Source organism: Passer montanus, unplaced genomic scaffold, assembly GCF_014805655.1.
Source record: "Passer montanus isolate IOZ18808 unplaced genomic scaffold, ASM1480565v1 scaffold42, whole genome shotgun sequence".
Taxonomy (NCBI): Eukaryota; Metazoa; Chordata; class Aves; order Passeriformes; family Passeridae; genus Passer; species Passer montanus.
The window spans coordinates 5,145,287-5,170,058 of record NW_024369041.1 but is presented as its reverse complement, the minus strand read 5'-3'; the positions used below and the strand labels follow the sequence as shown (position 1 = coordinate 5,170,058).

At 39.6% G+C, this 24,772-nt stretch overlaps 1 protein-coding gene across 3 annotated transcripts in view; it reads right to left on the bottom strand.

The window, feature by feature from the left end:
- Positions 1–24,772, bottom strand: part of ARID5B (AT-rich interaction domain 5B) — a 116,965-nt gene that overhangs the window by 53,339 nt on the left and 38,854 nt on the right. For all 3 annotated transcript variants that reach the window (XM_039719617.1, XM_039719618.1, XM_039719619.1), the window contains exon 3: positions 17,074–17,304. In XM_039719617.1, the coding sequence (XP_039575551.1) occupies positions 17,074–17,304 (231 nt within the window). The remainder of the gene's footprint in view (positions 1–17,073; positions 17,305–24,772) is intronic.

Sequence of the window (24,772 nt, the reverse complement as noted above, 5' to 3'; positions counted from 1 at the left end):
GGGATCTGACAGTCCCAAAGCTGCGTAAGCCAAATGCAAGCCTTTCCCACAGTTCTGTGACAGGTACACTGCTGCCTTTAAAACAGCATCAAGTCTCCACTAAAATATTTCTCTGCTTCTGGAATCATATGCAATCCATAAGAAAGAACTTAAGTTAATATTCAAAGGACAATTAAAAAAATAAAATCAATGAAATGCTTTTATGAAAGAGAAGATTGATCTGCAGCTTATAACTTCCAGTAATGTAATATTTTAGAACTTTAATAAATAATGCTTTTATCTTGATTGCAAAATAATACCCTGCCACGAAAACACAGAGTAGAGGTAGGAAACTGTTCAACAAGAATTAAAATGTCACACTTTGCACAGAACGGAGCATTACAATTATTGGTGAAACACATTTTTCAAACTTGTTAACACAAAATTAACAATTACATACATCACTTAATTCTATAAGTGCATCTCTCTCGAAGTACCCATTAGCCAACCATGCCTAGTTCAGTTTTAATATACATGCAGGCTTTGCAGCACAGAGGGGATGTAACTATGCAAGCGCTGGCACAGTAAAGCCTGAAATGGCAAGTGCTATTAAATTGAGATGCAATCACACTGAAAGGGAAACATTAACAAACAGGAGACAATTGAGAAGAAAATACAGGGCGCTTGTGTTCTAATACATGTGCCTCAAAACCTTATATAACTATTCATTGTCTAGTTCATCTGGCCAGGGGCCCCGTTTGCTCTATGCTATTCTATACTAATTTTATAATAATAAACTGTTATACAAGCTTTATGCAGTCATGCATATGAAGAGGCTGTGGAAGACATTACATTTGATTATGTTTCTAGCAAAGACACCATCTTGAAATGAAACATAGCCTGGTAAAAGTTTAAAATTAAAAAAAACAAACCCTAGCCAAAACAAAAAACCCCCCGAACAACAACAACCAAAAAGAAAAGACAAATTAAAGAAAAAGGAAACAATTGTATGCAAACAAATAATTTTAAAACCCTAAACAAACAAAAAATCCTTTTTAAAAGGTTCCTTTCCTCCACTATTACCTCCACATTATGCATGACAGATGAATACCACTCATTCTTGCATTGTATTATATCCCATAATACAATGCAAGAATCTGCATGTTTATGGACTATGCTCACTGGAAGACAATCAGTGATTTTTGGAAATGCACGGGTTTTTTAAAATACACTTTATTTTTGTAAAAACAAAGCAAAATGGTTTACAAAGCCAAAAGGAATGCATGAAATAGCTGGGGTTTAAAAACCTGTTATTTTTTGCTTTAGCATGAACCAACATGAACCACTGAGATGCCTTAGTTAAGATTTAGCTGTACCACAAAACATTCGTAAGATAGCAGTTGGAAAACACAGGGCACAAAAACATATATACTACAAATGAGATCCAATCCAGAAAAGTAATTTCATATTCCACATTTGTCTGTGGAATTGTCTGAGAATTTTCTGCTCAACATTATTTCCAGGTTTATCACAGCGGTTCAAAACTGGCTATATTTAGTCACTGACCAGTGCCAGAAAGCACTACCAGACTATAGGATCATGGCATATTTTAAGTTTGATATCTCATCAACTATCAAGGCCAGAAATAAAATGCCTGTTATAATCAGAAAGAGTAAAAGCCTCAGAGCTCCAAGATACATGAGCTTTTCAGCTAAGTCATGAGATATCCCAACTCAAAAATCACATTCTGATTACCATTGTGTGCCTGATACTTCCTGACCACCCTCTACATATTTTGATTTCAACATTTTAACATCTAATCTAAAAAAAATCCCATTAAAGCTAGTGAAGCAATGTTTTATGTGGGGCCCCTGAGGCACTTCCACATGCAAATACCACCACCACATACCAAAAGCAAAGAGTCGGCACTCAAGTGGCACTGAAGCCATGGGTATAAGAGCAAACCCCAAAAAGCTTTAATGCCAGATGCTGATCTAAATCACAGCACTGTCAATTCAAAGTAATTGACTCCTGTGGATTTACATGAGTGGAAAGGAGATCCTAATCTTGTTCTTAACCTTTACCTTTGAAGTAGAGATGATCATAAATCAGTTTTCCTATCCAACAGGAAAATGTCAGAATTTCATAACTTTCTTCAAATCAGGCAGGCAGTCAAAAATGTTCAGAGCAACACTAACAGGCTTTTTAATTTTAAAGCGTCTAATGAAAAGAAAACAACTGGAAATACTTATACAGATTAAAACTCTCATCTCAAATGGTTTTGACAAGACAGTGCATTCTACTGAATGTGGGCTCAGAGCCCTGCGCTTGAACAGTGAGCATTGAGTTCCCTGAGGTGCTGCAATGGTACAACCCCTGTGGAACAGCACCAAAACTCATCCAGAGAAAAGGGATGGCTACAAGACATGGCCACACTACCACCAGTGTGACAGCACTGAGAATATGTCAACCCATGATAAAACCCAATCCTTCCAATCCTAGACCAAGCATCTAATTTCTACTTTTCTGATGAAAAAAAAAAAAAAAAAAAAAAAGAGGGGAAAAAGGAACAAAAATCCACACATATAGTGGCTGTGAGCTGTTACTGTGGAAAAAAATTCCATTTCATTTAAATGTCATCTTCAAGGGCTAAAAAAAGGCATGAAGGACTTGACTCAGTAGAATGAGACAACTTCGTGTGAGGTAAAAGTTATGCCAGAATTAAAAAGCAGCAAGAAGTGGGAACCAGGGGCAATGAAGGGGTGGAGCCAAGCCCTGGAGCTCAGACCCATGGCCAAACGCTCCTACCAAATGAAGCAGGAACCTCACCAATTCTCCAGTTGCAGGAATGCAAGACAAGGTGGCAAAACTCTCTTCAGCCACTAAGGAGTGTTTGTTGACTTCCTGTAACCTACTTAACCATTGCCACCTTGCTTTGGTCGAGGCTTCTGAAACTGCAAAAGTCCATCCAACTGCAGCCTCCTGCAACTGCTTCTGGCTGCATGACCCACCTCATCCCTGCCTTTGACTGATGTGCCAATTGGAGCTTGTATTTGCTGCTTTGGGACCGTCTGATTTTCATGGCTCTGTGTGCTTGGACCCAGTCAGGACAGCCCTGATGCCTTCTCCAGCTCACCTGAAATGGGAGCTGATGTTACTGCTCATTCATCTTGGCTGCCTTTGCTCTCCCGAATATTTCTGATGGTTGCTAGGCAACTATTGTTGAATACATGCATGAGGCATTAATTGTATGAGCACTTTAAAAGAGGAAAATTCTTTAAAACTGAGGACATTGCCATACCAAAAATAGGATATTTCTTTTATGAAGGGCAACACTCGTGGCTGGGAATGTTGAAGGCTTCAGTATGTCAGAGGCCAGATGAGTCACTCAGATTACTCACATGCAGTGCAGCACAAAAGCAGCATCTTAGCAGACCTGGCTTTATTATAAAGTTTTATTTTAATTTAAGTGCTTCAGATCCAGTTTTATCTTCTGACTGCTGTCATTGGGATATCACAGTCTACATTTTCATGAAATTAATTGCATTGGGTCCAGCTGCTGTTACAGTGTTAGAAGGTAGGGAGTGTATCAATTCAGTACCTTCTAAACCAAACATGGCACCAGCAAGTACTCCTCTTTGCTACACTTCAAAGAGATGCTGTAGTCCCACTGCTGATCCTAAGTGCTCTGTGCTTCTTACCCATAAATGTGGATTTCATTTTATAGGGTCTTTTTTTCCAAAATACATTCCAATGTCATGATCAAGCTCTAAAGACAGTAAACACAGACTTCCATAAATTGACTTAAACTTCTAAACTAAGTAACTGCAAGGATTTGCAGCTAGGTAATTTTTAGGGGGGGTTGTTTTATAAAAAAACCATCTCTACCATAACTAAACATTCACAATGTACACATATTCATCTTAATTACAGGCTGCCTTTCAAAACAACCAGCACCAAAAACCCCCTGAAGAACCATCTTTTTTGGCAAATGAGTACAACGATTATGGTTCATTGCAAAATCGGGATGCTATAAAAGAATGAGGGCAACTATACTGCTAATTTTAAACATGGTATTCTGAGCTAAGAGCTGCTCAAGACCCTGGAAACAACCTCTTTCATTTTTCAAAATTGTGCTCTACCTCTGTGGAAGTCTGTAATGGGACACAGGCTTAGCTCATCACAGTTCAGCCGAGGTTTGTAAGACTTGAAGGTGAAGGGACTTATTTAATCAGGGAAGTGAGAAGTAGAATCATCAACACCTACTTAAAGTAAACATGCCACCCCACAGCAAACAGCTGTTTTTCACTGGGAGTTCAACTTCCACTACAGTTGCAAATCCAGAGGGAAACACAGGAGGGTGATGACAGAGCTGGAAGATCGCACCACACCTCTCTGTTGAAGCAGCAGCAGTGTCTGAGAATATCACTTCTCTTAGCAGGATGATCACCATTAGCGACTTCACGTATTCTCTTACCCTTTCTGTAACCTGAAACTGCGAATTTCAAATAAATTAATTTTCTTCTATTATCCATTTGTTTCTAACACCTCTTTTAATTAACGTCTCTTTAAAGCTATTGCAAAGTTAAGGTGACCAGAGATGTTTGTGAAGGACCCACGGGGAAGACTCAGGAAGCAGACTCTCTAGGTCTGCAGATGATCTTGCAGTGTTGCCACACATTTAAATGACATGCTACTGAGTTACATTTTCCATTCTTCACCTGAGGGTACAGCCCTTTGCAGAAGTTACTAAAAGTGGCCTAAAATGGACCTAAACTTCTCCCTGAGCTGATCTGAAAAGAGACCAGGCCAGGGATTGATCAGGCCCCAGAGATGAGAGCAGAGGAGCACACTGCCCGATCAGTGCTCTGAGGCAGGCAACTGCTCATGGAGGATGGAGACAGCGAAGGAGAAGAAAGAGAACATGGGCTATTAGCAGCCCCCTACGTGGATCAGTGAAGACACTGATGTTTAGCTTCTAACATACCATATTTCCTCCATAATCCTCTTCCTCATTCTCCTGTCCACAGAACAGATCAAAGCTCTGCCTTGTTTAACTAAGAGTGCAAGCAAATTTTTTGAAGGTTTGTTTTATTGTATAATGGACAAAAGATCCAGCACAGTCTAGCCTTACTGGCCTGGATGTTATAAACAACATATATTAATAAAGTTACAGTTTTTAAGGCCAGAAGGAATTAGGAGGATATTAGCACCTTGTTTACCTTCTGCAGATACTGGCTATACAGCTGAGTGACTACTGGATGAAGGGTACTGGACTACAATATCTCTTCTTTAAGTAAGGGTCCTGTCTTTTACAAAGCAGTCTTGATTTAAAGGATTCAAGTAATAAAGAATCTATGCTTCTCCTAGCTAAGTTGTTACCATGGTTAATTACCCCTCGCTGCTATGTAATTGTGCCTTAGCTTCAGCATTAATTTACCTGCTTCCACTTTGAAGCATGGGGTCTTGCAATGTGTCAGCCAAATTACAGAGACCTCTACTCCCACAGGTCTCCTCTTAATGGAAGTACTAACATTCTAGTACTAACTAGAATGATTGGGCCCCTTCTTAGTCTTCTCCTCTATGCACTAACTGGAGCAATAATCTTCAGTCTTTCACTTAGAAGCAAGTCTTCTGTCCCATGAACTGCTTTTTGCGCCCCTCCTTAACCCTGTCCAGTATTTGAATATGCAAAGGACAGGCATCAGAATCAGGTACAAAGGTAAAAGTAGGGAAAAACCTCTCTTCAAAAACAGTTCCTGCTCTTCCATATTCCTCTACAAGCCCACAGTTCAGAAGAATACATTTGAGTATTAGCAGTGCAGTTATTCCATGAAATTGTACCACCCTTTTTGCAGCAAGCCATCATCATTTGACTGACTAACCAAAAATGTTAGCTCTTAGGGGGTTGATAATGATTTCCTCTAGCATTAATGCCAGGAGTAGTAACACCTCTCTATTTCTTCTCTCTATTCCCTCCTTATTAATCCAAGAAGCAGGTCTGCTGTTCTATTCCACTCAATTGGTTATCTACCATTACCCCAAGTAATTTATGCCATTATGACCAACACAACAGCCCTGAAGCACACAGATGCTGCCAGATCACTAAAAGACCAAGATACACCTGTATCTACTACTGAGGCCCAAACTTCAGCTGAAGTGTAAACTATCACCACTCCACTCACCTTTGGCCCATCACGGACAATATATCAACTAAAAATATCACTAAAAAAGTCATAATTGCCAATGACAAACCTACACAAAACTACACAAAAAATCCACAGTACTTGTTTTATTAAAATCTGCCTTCACTTTCAGGACTTATGTATGAAAACAAGGTCCTAGGGAAAAACTACCAGCATCCACTGGCTATGGACACACCCAGAAAGTGATTGCTGAGGTCTCTTAAACTATTTGTGTAAATGATAAACTAATTGCCCGTGATCCGTGACAGATAACGAGAACTTAAACAGCACTACTGTCAATAGAGAGAAAAAGCCCTACTCTGGATCCCCCTCAATGCCTTCACTTGATTTCAGAGAGAGAAAACTATAGCAAGAATTTTAATGACCTATTTTGCCTCTTTTGCAATTTGATTTAAAAGCAAATTCACAAAATCCCAGGCACGTGGAATTTACATTCTGCAGAAGTCTCACCCACCAGCAATTACTACTGCAGTGTTTAAAATTTTAAAAGAAAACAAACCCAACCTGAACAAAACATTATTTTTCAATTAATTTTCTTACTCTGATTTCTCTCCACATTGCATCATCTCCCAATTACTATGATTTTGCTGAGTGTGCCACTTTCTTAAATACACAGCTATAAAATGTATGGACTAATTGTTGAGCAGAACTGAAGAGCTATTAAAACTGCAATAGTACAGCACTTCCAATGGTAGTCTATTATTTCTACATGATTGGTTTTGTACAGTCCAACTCATGCAGTGAAACTCTTAGATAAATTAACTCCTTCGTTTTGACATAAACATCAAAGGGAGAATTAAAGGAGAACGAACGTTATTTTCTGCTGCTATTTCAGACCTACTGTTCATAACATCCATGAACATTCCTAGAAAGTTACAAATTATTTAAATTGAGAAAGCCATTTGCTGTTTCATCAAGTCTGTAATACACAAGATTTGGCTCCAAAATGATCTCATTTTCCCATTTCATGTTTCTCTGTCATCTACATGGTAGAGCATGTTTACAGAACTTTATAACTATAATATACAATTCAGTCATTTCTAAACAGCCCTGTAAGAGTAAGTCTGAAATGTACACATTTTAAAGATTACTTAGTGAACACCAAACCCTTTCCCAGCTGTTTTAAATTTTGAATTTCCCAATAAATGAATAACATACTAAAAAAGCAAACAAGATCTGACATTATTTAGTCTAAGTTTCTAAAATGGCATAACATCTGTGGCTAAAAACAATTCTGAATAACTATATTTAACTAGAGCAGTATTCTATTATTCATAGCTCATTTTCCTTACAGACTAGGGGACTTAATGTGGTGTTCAAGCATTTCAAACATTTCTTTTAATTGTTTAGTCCTTCCAAGAGCCAAACGGCTGCAAAAAGGGGGAAAATGTTCACTCATATCTTTTATATATATTCATGTGACCAACCCATGATCTCAGTTAAGTGCCACGACTGTTCATTAACACACATCACAGCCCCCCAGTCAGCACTGCGAGCTTTGAAACCCTGCCAGGAGCAGGGGCTCAACAAATGGCACTTTGACCTTTTCACTACTAACTTCAATCTTTATTAAAATCTCTCAGACGTCAGCTCTGTCTCTCTCCTTTACCATCTTTTATGGGCTCCTGAAATACCTAATATTCATTCATTAAAGGGAAAAGTTTGTTACATTCTTACATAATGATAGATTCCCCTTTCACATGCAATCGGCTTGTGAAATGCCTTTGATTGAAAAAGAGAACGAACCACCCCCTCCCCCTGCCAAACAACTCTAAATTCAGAATGCTCACTCACTTCCAAGGAAATCAAGCATGCTGCCTAATATTAAAAAATCTCATGGCATCCAGGCAAGTTTAGCTCCGTTTTATGTTCCCCTTATTAAATTTCACCTTAGCAACACAAAAATTCCTCACCCCACTCTTTTGCTTGCCTTTTCAGTTTCATGTTTGCATCTTTACTTCCTTGGTCCAAGCATTTAAGGGGGGACAGAAACTGATTTTTTTTTTGTCCAGCAGTTTCAGTTCCTTACAATAGAGTCACCAAAACCAGCTATCCCATGGAGGAAAATGCAACTAGACACAAATAGAGGCTTTGATCATTTTTATGGTGCTCAAGCATAGATTTGGGGGGAGGACGGAGGAGAGAAATCATGGGGTTTTTTTCTTTTATTTGCCTACCAGTAATTAAATAATTACACATTAAGAACAACAACAACAAACAAAAAAAAAAAGAACCACAGAAAAAGTTCTCATGAGTCATTTATGTGTTTTCATTCTTTGTGTAAACTTTCTGGCACACCCTATATGCTTCATTTCTTGCTTTAAATAAGTAAGTACTGGAAAATATGCATAGTATTTGGAACCAAGGGGAATGACACATTAATTCGAAGTTTACTTTGTGTAAGTTTGCGTTTTCTAAATTTGAAATGCAACTTCAAGGAAACCTAAAACTCACCTTCAACCTCTGATTTCTCTCCCCCTTCACCCACGGATTATGCAGAAGGTATAAGCTATTCATGTAAGCGGCACACTGAAGTATCATCATTAGGTGGCTTAGTTGCCTGGGTTACTCCTATCAGCCTGACCAGTAGGGAACCTGGGAAGCGTGAGCTCCAGAGGGGGGAAAAGTAAACAAAGTAATGAGTAACAGTTACAGCTCCTTAAAATGTGTACATTAACCTCGCTATTGGGAAACTATTTGCTTTTTAGAGGCAGCACCCTCTGATTGAAATAATGATAAAATATTTTGGAAATTCCATCTCAAGCCAAAATGAAATTACCTGAGTGCACTCTCGGAGAACAAAGCTTTTTAGTATACCTTCAAATGAACTCAGGTAAGTTTACAAATGGTCTGTACCTAAAAGACCATTAGCTAAAATTGCATTTGTTTTTATTGAAAGACAGCCTCAAGTGCTGACATGTAATATATGACATGGGATACATAATAATACTGTTAAACCAGTTCTGACATAATATTTCCCTAGGCATAATAACCACAAATGACTGCTTTAGTTAAGAACTAGCCAGAAACAAAATAGATCCACGTAAAAGTAGCTTTAACCATAAATACCTCAACAATATTTTATGTCACTTTGTAAAAAAGTTAAAGGAGTCCCATAATAATTAACAACAAAAACTTCATGTTCTTTACTATTGTATGGTGGTTGTGAAAGGTTATTTCATAGTCCCGCAGCTGCCAATGCTGTAAATTATGCAGGCACCAAGAAGCATTAAGGAGAAATAATAGCAATTTAAACTCAGGCTGACGTAATTCATGATAAACAGTCATTGGAAAATATTACAATGTTGTCTTTTTTGAGTGGGTTTAATCAGAAGAATGTGACCATATTCTGACACAAACCACTCCACTTTTCCATTGTACGGGAATGGGGGCCCTTTCCTGGCCATAAAGGTTTCCCTCGCTCACTGCCACTGCTGAGCCCCAACACCTCAGGGATGCTGCTCACAAGGCTCGGGGTGCCAGTGTGCCAAGAGTTCTGAGACACATCTCCACAGTCTGAGCAGCCTGGTGGTGCAAGGGAGGCACAGAAACCAGGGGAACAGTCAAACAAGGATGTGCTAATGAAGGCATGTGAGGCAAAAGAGATGGCTGCAGAAATGAGACCACGTATGATGGACATGGCTCACAAATATGATGAACACAGCCCATCTTACTTTTTGCTATGATCACAAAACATGATTTTTGATAGCTGAATTGTAAAACCAGCCATCAAGGGGAAATCTTATAAAGAAGGAATTAGTAATGAACATCAACAATCATTTATTGAATGGACACCAATAAAGAGGATGCATGTGTAGGAGATGACAAAACGCAGGCTATGGGTTACATTTATCAGGCACAGAAGAACAGCTCACTTGCAAACCCTCGTTTGCTGGAACGACACACTAATTCTCTGCTGAACTCTGACTGGTAAAACATGTAAACCCCACAATACCATCACATAGTCACTAACCTAAAAAATAAACTGAAGTTCTGGGCACACCCAGGCCATTGACTCTGCCACGGGCACTGGAGAGAGAGAGGATCTCTCACCTCCTGTCCAGTGAGAGCCCCAAATCCAGAGCTATCCCAGCCCAGGCCATACTGGGCACCCCATGGCTCACAGCCCTGATGTTTCTCAAGCACCTGGGTCACAGCAGGCACATGGTGTAAGCCCCCTGACTTCAAGACTGCTGCCCAAGGGCACCTGAAGAAGGCAGGAGCCTCACCAAATTGCCAAGTGCCCTCCCACGGGAGCAGCTCTCTGGCAGTGACACTGGTGGATGCTGCAGTTCCCTGCTCTGCTGTGCAGGGCTGACAGCCACAACCAGCCCTGGTGGAGAAGGGACACTGAAGGAATGGGCAGAAGCAGCTTTTCAAGCAGTACCTGCTCTTCCACTCAGCATCTGCTGCCTTCCCGAGGGCAAAGGAACAGGCAACCCAAATAAAATCAGTGTTCTCCATCAAGGGGTTTTGAAAAATATAATGAAATATATATAGTGAAATACAGTGAAAAATAATCTATCTTACTATTTATCCTGGTTACAACTACAGTTGCTAATGAAAATGCACTAAAAAACCAGAAAGGAGTGGAAGCTAACAGCATTTGTTTCCATTGAAGTTCTTGCAAACAGAAAGGTATTTTATCTTACTTTACTACATGTTACTTATGTTCACTTAACAGCTTGCTGTTAACATTGGGTGAGATTCTGTTTTTGGTTAACTGGTGAAAATCTTGAGTAACAGCCACAGAAGTGCATCGAGTTATGCTGGATTTACGCCACTAAGGAAGGCAGAATGTGACCCCTTATCAGTGCCTTTTTGCTTTGAGTATACAAATATTTTATGCATTTCAATGAGTGACAGAATGCAAAACTTGCAAATATTTATTTTTAGCTGTATGAGGAAAAAGCAATTAGAGCTAAAAATGTTAAGAATGAAGAAATCACTTAACAGAAGCAATTATTTTGGGCACATAAACAGCTCTGCCTTCAGACATTTTATTCAAATGCTGCAGAGCACACTAGAAAATATCAATTGTTTAAAAAAAACCCCTCCAAATATTTTTTCACAACTGAAAAATCAATCATTATAAACAACATCTGGGGATCATTAATATCTTGCTCTACAGTTGAATTAAGAAAATAAAATAAGAAAGAAATCTGACCAGAATCCAGAACATTTCCAGATTTACTTTCCCAAGCTAAAAGCTTGTGTGTGCAGAGGTGGGGTGGGAGGAAAGAGGAAATGTACATTTATCTATATTGTATATAGCACTATTATGCATTAATCACTACTTCCCCTCCAGGTATGTCCTGTTTTTGTTTTGAGAGACCTAAAATTTGAAATATTTAGCTAAGCCACCCTGCCCAAGACCTTGGGAAAATTTGCATATTTTTCAGACTGTTGGAGATGCCACCGTAAAGCTCCATCTAAGGAGCTCCCAGGATCCACGTTAATAAAAACTCTCCATTCCTCCTATTGCTGTTCTAAATGTTTTAAACATTCCAGTCTTTGCAGAGGAACACTAACACCTATCCCACTCTAATATCACATCTGTATTAAAACAAAGAAGCCTGAAGCATCTATATAGAAACTTCAGGTTTTTCTGAATTTCACTGATATAAATTATCCTGCAGGTAGCCAAAACAGACAACAGCAATAATGCTGATGCTTTACATCAGCTGAAAAACTTTAAAAAAACACCCAGTCAGCCCAAGTACAATTATTGTACTGGAGCTAGTTTAAAAAGAAAAGCCAACTTTGACTCACACAAATAAAATAAGTCACCAACAGGAAAACTGTATTTCATTTAGACTGAAAACATTCTTCCATCCTTTTTTTTGTTTGTTTTAAAGGCTCATTCCCTGCCAAGGTTTTATTTTGTTATGTTTTTCCCCCAAACAACTGATTTTATCTGTGAGTCACAAACTTCTGTAAACTAAGATGCATAAAGAGAGCAAAGACCAAATTTCAGCTATATCAAGAGCAATGGCACCGCTCTGTACCCTGGAGTCACCAGCTTTCGTGCCACAGAATTTTTCTGGCACATGACCCATCCCTAAAAAGCCCTTTCTCCTTATAATGCTGCTCTTCCAGGGCTTCCCTGGCCAATGACAAGAAGGAGGGTAAGTCTTTCTGAAATTGTTGGCTCAGAAACTCCAGCAGCTGGGAGGACTGGAAAGTCACCCCTCGTTCCCAACCACTCCCTGGCAGCCCTGGAAGTGAGACAAACTGCCTTCTTCATTGTTTCACAGGCAGAGATGAGCTGCTGAAGGTTTTGAGATTTGCATTTTAATGTAGATAACTTTTCCCCTAGCAAGCAATATATCATTAAGTTTGGTTTGGGGGATGGGGAGGAGATAAGAGGGACCTGCAATGCCCTTTTGCACATGTTTTTTTTTTCAATGAGCAGTTTTCCTCTGCATTGCTCATGTTATGGCCAAATGAAGATGGTTAATTTGTCAGAGAAAAAATTGTACTTATACCACAGTAGGTTGTAGTTGTCTCAGTTTTTGGTATTAAATTTTTCATTAAAAAATTGAGTCTTACATGCAACCCCAAAACCTTCTTTTGGGCTTGAACAAGTGTTTAGAGTGCTCCAGGGATCAAACATATTGTTAAATGGCATATTGGACCCAGCATGCTGTAAAAATAATCCAGAATAATTTAAAATTTACCAAACAGATTTTGAACATTGAGAAGAAATATTCTCTCACACTCCTGTTTATAGAAAAAGCAAGCCCATCCTCACACAAAATGAAAGACAGCCTTTGGATTCATCTTTAGCGGACAGGATTTATAACATTTATCTAGCAAAGCACCAGGAAAAATCGTTCTGTGTTAGATTTTCACGTGGTGAAGCTGATGGAGCTGAAACACACCATCACCCAGACCACAGCTGGATCACAGGAAGATCCTGGCTCATTGATGAGCCCTGGAAGCCACTCCACCCATGGAGCTGGCACAAGCCTGGCAATTGAAGTCACCTTTTTTGGACAAGCAAACACAGAGGACATGTGCTGCTCTAGCAACAAGTGTACACTGATTTATGCCCAGTGACCTTCAGATACACCTTCTGAACACTCACAGTCAGCTTTGCCTCCAGCTAGATCACTTGGTTTATAATGAAAATTATTAGAAACCTAATTTTTCATTCCTTCTCTCCTGCAGCACATATGACCACACAGCAGATGCCAGTAAATGATATGCATTTACCAAAGTTATTCAGTAACAGTAACCCCAGAGGTGATAAATGAAAAAGATTTTGAAAAATGTCTGGAGTCGAAGAGAAATGAATTGTTCATTTTCATTGCTCATGTTCATTTCATTATCCACCTGGACTGCTTCACACTGGTGAGGACCTCTAATTGCTCTTCTTTCAGGAGAGGGATACGTGTGCAGTTTGACTGCAGCCATAGCCAGGAACGTGGGCTATCAAGATATCCAAGCATGGTTTATGTCTTCTGCTTTCTGAACAGAAGCAAGCTCTTGAGCCTATTTGCATTCTGGAAGGGAACCCTCCAAGGCAGTTGGATTAACTAATCAGTAGTTATATCAACAAGAATGGGAGCAGGAGGCTTCCCACTCACAGCAGCCTTTCCTCTGTCAATGTAGAGCAAGTCCTTCTGTGGCAGGCTGCAAAGAAATACACACAAATGTTTGAGCCTTCCAGCTGCTGAGCCTGTTCCTCAGCAGCCTCCTAGATGGGATGCTGTGACACACTGAACCAAACCAGAGGAGAATCTGAAGAGGACCATGCAAGAAAACGGGTCCCAAATATTCCTGTCCAGAGCACTTGGGCACATGCCATCCAGCAGTGGGCACGCAGGGCAGAGGCAAGCACAGGCAGCTGTGGTGTTGGGAACGCCTGTGGCAGCCCAGGCTGGAGCTGGAGGGGCAGCTCAGCACAGCCTGGGCCTCACAGAGACTCTGTGGAAACACAGAACATGCACACAGGACTGCCCAAAGCCTTGCTGCATCCTTCCCAGCCACACCTGTGGGAGCTCCTACATACATCTGCTTTAAAACGTCCCACACCAAAACATATTTATTGTCAACAAAGCTTAATTCTTCTTCCTCACTTCCAGCTTTATTTATTTTTCTTAAACCCTACAAAAGAGGGGAAATAGGCAAGGAGTATGAGAACAAGTCAGAGCTCAACTTTTTTTTTTTTTTTTACAAATTTATAATGAAAGTGGAGAGGAGATTTCCAGGAAAAAATTTTAGTCTATTAAAACTGACTAACAAAGACAACAGCTTACATGCTGGGGGTTCTTTGTAAAGGTGTTTCTGGTGTCTCATTTGTGACATGCTGTATCTGTTGCAAAATACACCAACATACAGAGAATGTGTAAAACTTGCCTCAAAAGCAATGCTTCTGAAGAAGACTTGGCATCCACAATGGAAACCAGCGCTCCACTGCTTCCCAAATAAAGACATCAGCAGAATGTATTTCCCAAATTTTGTATTTGCTTTAGAGTTGGGAGAATTTAAGGTAAAAACAGTGAAATACACACTCCTATCTTGTTCCTTCTGCACACTCACTTCATTTGCAAGGTAAGAGAGGGACAAAACCTTCAAACTATGTGTCTGGGTCTCCTTATAGACACCTTTTCAGAATTTTAGTCACCATTTTTGTAATCTGGTATCCCCTCAGATTTGACTGATAAATACCAGTGCCTTAGAGTAATCTATTTATCTACTGTACCACCCTGCCTCTGTTTAGCCTTAGCAGTCATCACCTTCCACGTGTGACATCAATCTACATGGTATCAATGTAAACTGTTTGTATAATGAAGCGTTGTACATTTTATTGTCCTGCCAGCAAGGAAAAGGATAAACTAGTACTTTGCCTGCTGTCTTCAACAAAGGTAGCATAATTGACACCATACATTTCGTAATGCAGATATGAAACCACACACTGGCCAGTTTTTCCTTCCTAAAACAGCAGGGCTTGCAAGTTTTACATCATTATTTTCATAATAAATACTTTGAAACAGTGTTTTTTGGGGATTTTTGGGGGGGCTCTTTTTTATGGGAATTAAAAAAAAATCTGCTTCTTAAACCAAACAAAATTTTAAATACACATTATTAATTTCTATGGCTAAGATTTCTGTGGCTCTGGTTGATAATGAGATAATTGCCTCGCAAAGGTCAAGAGAATGGCATAGTTTGCTTTCAGAGGCTGAACAAAGCACTTGCTATGGTTCACTAAGCGTAGTTTCTGCATCATTCCACATCTCTTTGATTCATCTATTACTAATATTCCATGATACACTTGCATTATGGATCCAACTATTTCAACAAACCTGTAATCAAGGAATGACCCTGAATAAAATACTCCACAGAAAGCAGATGGTAGGCTCATCAAACGCCTTCAAGCCTAAAATAACCTTTCTCACATAAAAAGGAGAGTCAATTACAACTGAACTTTATATTCTGAGCTTGAGCTCAGAGTAAATAAAAACCAACATGATACTATTGTGTCATTGGACCAAACTTCCAGGGCATTTAATTCATTTTTTTCACCACCCCCACTCCCTAAGAGCAACCAACACTTTTATTCATAGTTCATTCAAAATCTGTAATGTTTTGTGTGAGTGTGAGCAGACTTGACAGTTTGGGCCAGATTCTGAAAAATCTTGACAGCACAAAACTAAAACTATTCTCAGCAGTCATGTGCTCCAGTGACAACACCACGTGAGGAGGGATCTCCTCTGCCTTTTGGGAGTGGCAGAGCAGCACCACCTTACAAAATGCCCCAATGCCACCGGACGAGTCAGGGTTTCTTTCCTGTCACAACAATGCCTGAGCTGGCCACCAAGCTCAAAGCCAGTGTGCTTGAGCTCAGAAAAACAGCTAGATGACTCTCCCATCAGAAACATTCCCTCTCACTGTTACATATTTAAGGGCATCTGCAGACTTTTTTTCTCTAAGAGGCTATAGGAGCTTCCTTGCAGTGATGTGGGGGTCTGGCAAGGAAAGGTGTACTCACCACCATGCAGACTCTGCAAGCATTGGCCACAGAACTCATCCATCCAGTGATATGGGGCATAAGACTTAATTCTGTACACTGCTAAAGGAACTACACTGGACCCATTATGGGGTGTCTACACAACATGACTTCCGCCACATATTCAAAGCACATCTGCTGTCGTTGGGATGATGTGACACCAAAAAAAGCCTGTGTGAAATCACCTCATTGCTATCAGGTGTCAAATCTTGCAGTCCTTTCCCCCAGCTCTAAGGGGCTGCATACTCCTTTAGAGCTGCAGGGTATTCTCTACGCCTCTTGAATTAAGAGAACACCTCCCAGAAGTATTTTTGCACTCATAAAATCAAGCTCCTAGCAGTGGCAAAGCCCGTGATGAACAAGCCCACATTCCAAGATGACCAGAAACACACCAGCTACAGCTGACACTTATAGGGCCCAGGGAGCACGGTGACGAGTGCTCTGCAACAGCAATGGGCTCTGCCAGGACTCTGTCCTATTTTGCATCTTTTAGCATACTGCACCAACAACGACTTCAAGAAACTAACACACACTGTAATGCTTCTGGAAGACAGGCTGCAGGTGAATGGTTAAGGTAGATGAACTGCAAACCCAGGCAAGGTATCGTTTCACTCAGACCCAGCCATTGTGCTACACTCCACCCATGTAACATTATCTTTGATTGTGAACTCAAGTTGCAATACTGAGATCACCAGTGGCCAGAAGCCTTCAGTCTTAGAGAAGAAAGAGCATACTTGGTAAAGATCATTTCAATCATAAATAGTATTCATGGTTCACTTCAAAGGAATCACATCTTCCCTTTGGAAATCAGCAGATACTTAAAAGAAGAAAAATGCCTTGTGAGAAAAAGAAAAGAGCTGTAATGGGACTTACCAAACTCATCGCATATACTTTCATTTTCTATTAGGGTAGGGTGATCAAATGTATCCCGACAATAGAAGATTTGGGGGTTCTTGCTTGTTACTGCAATGCCTCCAAGGGCTAAAACGAACTGGTCTGTTAGTATTGACGAGGGCTTGTCCTGAATGCGCTTTAACATGGAACGGTAGCGACAGTACTGCGGGTAGCTGAGAATTAGAAGGTTTGAATCTTCATCATCCTCACCTGGAAAAACAGAAAAACATACTCTTAGTATATCTGGAAAATACAAAACAAGAGCTGTAACTCAAGTATTTCAGAAAAATTCATTTTTCTGAAGTAAGTTCATCTTTTCTCAAGACACAACTTTTATAGCACAGTGGGTCTGGAAAGGTTAAAAAACAGTAATTTAAAGAAAGTTTATTAAAAAGGTTATTTTCTGCCTTCAGTTTTCCCATACTTACAAGGACTACCTGGATGAGCAAGAAAACACTGCTCTGCTGAAGTTGGCCAAGGGCCTTAATCAAAGTGTTCTCCATACTTTGCCAATTTGGCTGCTTCAATAGAAATATAATCCGTAATTTTTACTCAGTTCCCCATATAGCTTTACTACACTCATGTTTACATCAGTTAACACATTATGTTAAAATATGTTAATATTTTATAAACAATAACATACAAGCCTCAGAGCATATAGCTATTACCTCCCCTTTCATGCCCCTGATACTGGCAACTACCAAAGGACCTCTGGGCCAGGGAGGTGGGCCGATCCAACCTGGTCATTGTTGCTAAACCCCAAGAGGTGGAAGAACTTTCTTTACATTAACTACAATTGCAGCAGGACTCAATAAAACTCCTACAGAGCACAACAAGCAAATGAATTTTCCAACAGCTTGTGCTGCTGGGCTCAAAATATAAAGCAATCTAGACCACAGAGCTTTCCATTCCTCCATGGTTTAGATGATATCGCATATTGAAGGTGGCAGATTTTGAAACAACACAATCAAGTGTCATCATATAACCAGAATGAAACGTAAGAGGAAAAAAAATTCAGCTAGGGATACAAACATGAGAAATTACTCATTTGCAGGTGTGCAGCCAGTACTCAACATCACTTCTTTTTATACTCATTTATCTCCTCAGGTACATAACTGATCATGGCTTTCCAGGCATGCCAAAGAAGACAAAGCAACAGCATTCACTTTACGTTTTTGTTCTACTCTGATTACTGAATAACTCAGCTATTTCTTTTGCCAGAGACAAAAGGTCTACTATTTAATCCCATTACTAATACTGAAATCATCATTCTTACTCCTAAAGTAAAAATCACTTCAGACATTGAAAGAAAAGTCAGATCAGTTCTCTCCAACTAAATATGATGGCACAACTCATCTAGATTCAAGTGAGGCAATGAAAATGTTGACACATAAAAGGCTAAATTTTAAAAAGTCTCTGGAAGCAGATATATCACCTAGAATGTCATCACTGCAGAGGAATGCAATGCTGTAAAAAAAAATCAACACGACAGACGGACTTGCAAAGCACTGTCTTTACTAGCACAGCTCCTGAAAGTCATCACTTTTAAAAACTCAGAACTCTCACTACTATCCTGACATAGGTGAGGAGATAAAACTGTTTGTGTTAAAAAAAAAAAAAAAAAAGAAGAAAAAAAACCCCAAAGTAAGGGTAATACATTTTGGTAAACAGCACTGGCATTTTCTAAGAAAATAAAATCGATGGCCCTAAAACCTCTTTTGGCCAATAAGGATGTGGTCATGCTTTTCTTTGTTTCAACAAGTATCCATAAGCCTACACAACAGCACGATTGAGCCAACTGCTCCTGGGAATAAGGCTCTCTCTTCTTTATTAGGAAACTCTAAAAATCAGATCAGGAAAACTGTTCTAGGAATTAAGAAGCACATGATCCGTCCTTTAACTCCTTCGAGAGCTGCACGTACGCCTGCCTGACGGTTATTACAACTTCATACCTTTGTGCAGATAGCGGTGAGCTGAATCTGTCGATCTGACAGCACTTTTCTCATGCCAGGATGTGGTCAGCTTTTTAAACAGGGTGGATATAAATGTATGTCCCACGTGCCTTTGTAGTAAACCATTAGTTTCTAGACAAATGTGCCCAATTCAAGTCCCTGCACAGAATTACACAAACTTTGTGCCCCTGACAACTGACGACTTAACTCAAACCCCCTGGCATAAATTAAAACCAAGTAATTTTTACAGGATCACTTTCATACATGCTTGTGCAATTCCAATGAGTACTTTGTGATGCATTTGTTTCCTTTCCTTTTTTACTCCAGGTTCAATAGATACATCGAAGAATGAACAAAGGCTGAATAAACTGAAAATTTGCTTAGTGAAAGACAAACACAGTGTTCCTGGAACAAAGATTTTTTCCTCAACCACGCCCACATGAGAAAAGAGAAATCAAAGCAGACCAATCCCTAATAAAATGCAAGCCCAAAGACGAACTATTATTTGCTTTTATCAAAATCTCACACGTGCCATTTAATGGTGGACTTTGTGAATATTGCAAGTATTTTTCAGAAATACAATCAGAAAGAGTTCACTCTTAGGAGAAGCAAAGCTCAAAATGTGGATCACATTCCATTAAAATTAAGAAAAACAACATGACTTCTATAAACATACAGCTGAGATATTAGGAAACCAAGACGCTGTATTTTTAAGTTTCATTTTAGATTCAACAGACATAACATGGTAGAAGATAATACCTACAGTATTCTGCCTCAGTTGTGAGGCTCAACTGAAATTACTTTAATCCTATGCTTATATCATAATTGTGTGGTTTAATAACCCCCTCCAACATCAACTTTTCATTTATTTTTATATTTCAGGGCTGAAAACAGAGAAACTGTAATTAGGAAGCAAAGTTCCACCCCTGCCTTCCAAGCACTGCCTATATCTGCAGAGATATAATCCAACAGTTCCCTTTGTCAGGGGTAAAGAGAGCTGGGATTTGGCACAGCCTGGCATTTATGTTGGATTACATGTTCTTCAAGTTGTCTTTGTAAGTAAGAGATGCATGAAATGCCAAACACAATGAATCTATGCAAGAACTGACTTTTCAAATCAGCACAACCATTTTTAATATGTAAGGCAAGACAATTAAAAGCTCCAAAAGAAAAAAAAAACCACTAAAGCCTGTTAAAAGGACGAATTCCTAACAAATCCATCTAGAGCCAGAACTATTTACAGAGAGAGCAGAGAAAAAAACCCCTGTAACATGCTTTTTGTTTGCTTGTTTCAGAAACATCAGCCTATAATGTTATTGCTAACTGCCATAATCTACCCTCAACATCAGTAAGCATTATTTCTCTTTAAAAAGACCTTCACACCAGGATTTTATAGAGCTTGATGGAAAAACTATGCATGTTCCTTCCTGTACCTAATTACCTCAACTGAAAAAGCTGCCAAGTATTTTGCCCTTTAGTTCTTTTAATCGTATTAGTGCAAATGCATTTGGATGCCAACAGAAACAAACATTTTAAGATTTTTGCTTAAAAGATTCCAAATATGTATGAGGCTGGTGCTATGAAAGCACACTCTACTTCTTCCCAGAAAGCAGAGTTATTCTTGCAGAAGAAATATGAATTTGTGCCTCTTGTAAGACTAAATGTCTAGTTTCGACCCAATTTAAGTAAAATAATGTCAATATGAACTGCTCTCACAATGATTTATGCTACCTTCTGTTACTTTATTACATTAGACATTCCTTTCTCTAAGCTTTATACTTTTTGCCGTCCTCCTAGCAACCACATAAAGGCTGAGTACCAACTTTATGCGCCTGGCACCCTTCCAGGCTCGACTGTTATTGATAATTATATTGAAGTTTCAATTTAATTGCTACTCTGTTGTGACACAGAATATTTTTTGTAATTAGGCTTTTCCCATTTTCTGTCCATTCATTTTTTGCATTACTGAAAATGACTTTTTCGGCCCAATCCCCCCCTCCCCTCCGTGAAAACACAAGCAGAACAATGACACAGATAAGGGTCTGTACATCTGTTACTATCATTAACAACTCAGTAATGTGAAGGCAAGAAAAAAAAAACAGGAAAAAAAAAGCTGAATATAATTTCTCAGAAGGTAAATTTCTTTTCAGTTTAAGTGCTCTTTCTCTTCTTACAGTTACTCAATGATTTCCTGTTCTAATTACAAGACATTATACAGAAAGTAATTTTTAAAAAGGAAATGTACCAGCACAGGAGGCTAAACAGAAACACTTGCTTGGTATGGTTTGAAATCTCAAACTTTTACATCTCTTATCAATTCTCTGCTTTACCTTTGTACAATATATTATACCACACATCTACCATTTCTTCTGAAGCAGTTAACACAAATGTATACATCAAAGGGGAAACAACACTTGCAGTTAAACTGCAGGCAAAGGAAAAAAAAAATCAATTTTTTCCTTTTCCATGTAGCTAGTAAGTTGGAGACAAGCCAAGCCTCGGAGTGGAAAATATTAAAAAGTAAAAAAAAAAAATAAATGGCAGCAGGCTTGATTAAAAAGCAAAAGAAGAGATATTCAGTTCTAGATCTAAATGAATAAGCCACAAACTATTTCATAAAAACATACTGTGACGTAAATTACACATCAGTATTGCACTGTTGTGGTTATTTTGAGAAATGGCTTGTACTGTAAGTCAGCTGGTAAAACCCCACCCTTAATGATTTTGTAATTCTCCATACAGCAATCAACTGGAGCAGTCATGAAATTGCTAAGAAGGAAAACAGACAGAGCTGTAGAGAGTTTGTAATAAAAAGATAATGTACTTTTAACATAACAGAAGTAGAAGATTGGTTTTATTAACTAAAAAAACTACTTAAAAGGTCCCAGGCTTGCCATTTGTTTTGATAAATGTTGACACAGATCTTCGTAAGATAAGCAATGGAAGTACCAGGGGAACCAGATAAAATGGGACAATGCTTTGGTGTGTGGGTAGCAAATTGAGCAAGGGAGCTATCTGGAATATAAAGAGAAAATGAAGGAAGTTGCAGGCTTCTGTCCATCAGGCTCCTCTCCCACACAGTGCCCTCGCTCCTCTGCCTTCTTTCATAACCCTCTGTTACTAAGGGGGTCTCCCAGAGGATTCACATATCACAATTAGCTTGTATGCATGGCTTTGACCATTATCATCAATGTGCAGGGGATACAGAGGAAATGGAGGATGCATCTGGGTGTCTGAGGGACTGGTGAGGTGCTGAATGAACACGGCTCTGACCCCTGTGATGGGAGGTGTCCTGGCTATTGCAGGGCAGTGTGCTCACTCACCTCCCAAGACCCTCCAGCTGTTAAGATCTAGTTCCCCTTCTCTTGTTCTACTCCTCTGGCAATGACTTTCTGCAGTATAGGCATGAGAACACAGCTGTAGATGAAACAAAGATGTGTAGCTCACCCTTCAAAACCAGTATCTGCAGGTCAGACAGGCTCTACATTTATCAGAGCTGCCTGTTCTAATAAAAACCCAAAGAAAGAGAGCACAGTTTCCAGGAGATGGAAATGAACATACCACACAACTACCTAAAAGCCCTGCATCTCTCAAAAGGTCCAAAAGCAACAGAAACAGCAGAATGATGAAGGAATAACTACAAAAAAGAATAAGAAACTGGGTCTTTATGACCTCAAAATCTTTAAGAGGAATCTTTAAGAGGAATGATGCAATAATAAGAACACCTTTCCATATCATAGTCCAGCTATAACCTGCCAAACACCTCCAAACTTCCAAGATAACTGCAGATGGCCAAGCATCAATGACAGTCATCACCTGCACCTCTGGGGATTCCTCTGTGGGCAAGGATAGCTCTCCTCCTCATGGCAGGATCATGCCTGGCTCCTGCCTGACCACTTCTCACACTGAATTCTTTGCAAGACACAAGGCTAAGAACCACAGCAGGAATCCACACCCCACAGCAGGGATCTGCTGTGGACAAGGAGCATCAGCTGAGGAGTTCAGGTAGCTGCATCATCGTCGCAAGGCACGCTCTAGCACACTGATCCATCCTCTCTCCAGTGCTTAGGAAAGACTTCTCAAAAACAGCTATTCCAATCCACTCTGCCTTTTCATTCCCATGGTCTTCATACACACTAGTAAAGACACTTGGTGTGCCTCAGCTGGCTAATTAATCACAAGACCTAAAAATATTAATCTAAGAATGGTATTTCTCTCACAGATAAATGCAAATACAGTAATGATTTAGCCACATGAGATGGGACAGGAAATCTGTGGTTTTGGTTTTAAATAAATTTGGGTAAATTATTGACACAACAGGGATACCTCTTTGTCGGCAGGACTCATGCTACTCATCCTTGCTTTGAGAACCCCCCTCTATTTGAATGCTAATGCAATCAAGAACAAAGGCAATGTGTTGCAGGATACGAACACAGTGATTACATTTATGTTTACCAGATAATGATGGTGTTAACAAGTTGCCTGTAATTCTGACATGGACGTTTGCCTGCCTGATTCTGCTTTTAAATTGATCAAAAGGCAAAAGTCATTTCTGCCAATAGTGAGAATAAAATGTACAGCCTTTCTGCATGTGTCAGATATTTCTCCCCTTTTAAGGAGGAGACAGAGCTATTTCTCAGAATTTCATGCCACTTCCCCAGCCCTCTGTTTTCTGTCACAGTGCCAGCAGAGCATCAGTCTTTCAAAGAATTCCTAAGCTTAGTTTAACATTTGAAAGAAAGAGAATACTTACAAATCTACTGGAGATTGAAACTACTGATCAACTGAACAGCAATACAGTCATTAAAAAAAAAGGAAAAAAAGACAGTATTATCTAATACTTATTTAAAGCACATGGTTGAAAAATATTTTTCACTTGGCTATTTGGATCAGAGTTGTTCTACTCCTACTTAATGAGGATAAACTCAAGTATGTTGATCGATGACTGACAGTATGTCCATATAATCAAATACTCTATAAAATATTTATCTCACTAAATCACTTGAAATCCAAATCCTAAATCCAATTTTTGAAGAAGACAAAAGATATTTAATATGAAAAAGTTTCCAACCAGGTATTCCACAACGTTTTCAGACTCTAATTCTATATTCAGCTCCTCATGACTTCAGCTCCAACCTTCACTCCCAAGATCCTCCTGCACACTAGGAAGTGCCTCATAAACCTTATGAGGTGTTTCTAGACTCAAAAGAAGAGTGACTGACACTCATCATTTCCAGCTTTTATATAACCCTTCCATCCACAGGCCTCAAACTGCTTTATGGAGATGAGTAAAAATTATTATCCCCATTACACAGAGAGAGAAACTGAGACAGAGAGAGCTTAAAGGATTTATTCTACAGCATCAAGCAATTTAGAGTGCAAGGGAGAGAGCAAAGAGGCCAGGCAGAAATTCTTGTTGGGAAATTTCTGGGTAAGTGGGAGATCCCTAAGTTTCCTCAAAGGGGAAGTGACTGTCTCTGGTCACCCAGCCAGCCTGCCTGCCTCCACCAGAGATGGGAGGACATGGATCAGGTGGCTCTGTGCTGAGGCTTCTCTCTTACCACAGCCATCTTCCCTGTCCCACACAATTCCAGTCACTCCGTCATTCTATTCAGCTGCTGCCCAGCTGGGATTACCTTCCCCTTCAGGAAGGGTCCGTGGGGCAGCAGTTCACCCTCCTGCCCAAGGCAGGTGACTGCTGTGACAACAGCTGGAGGAACCCCAGA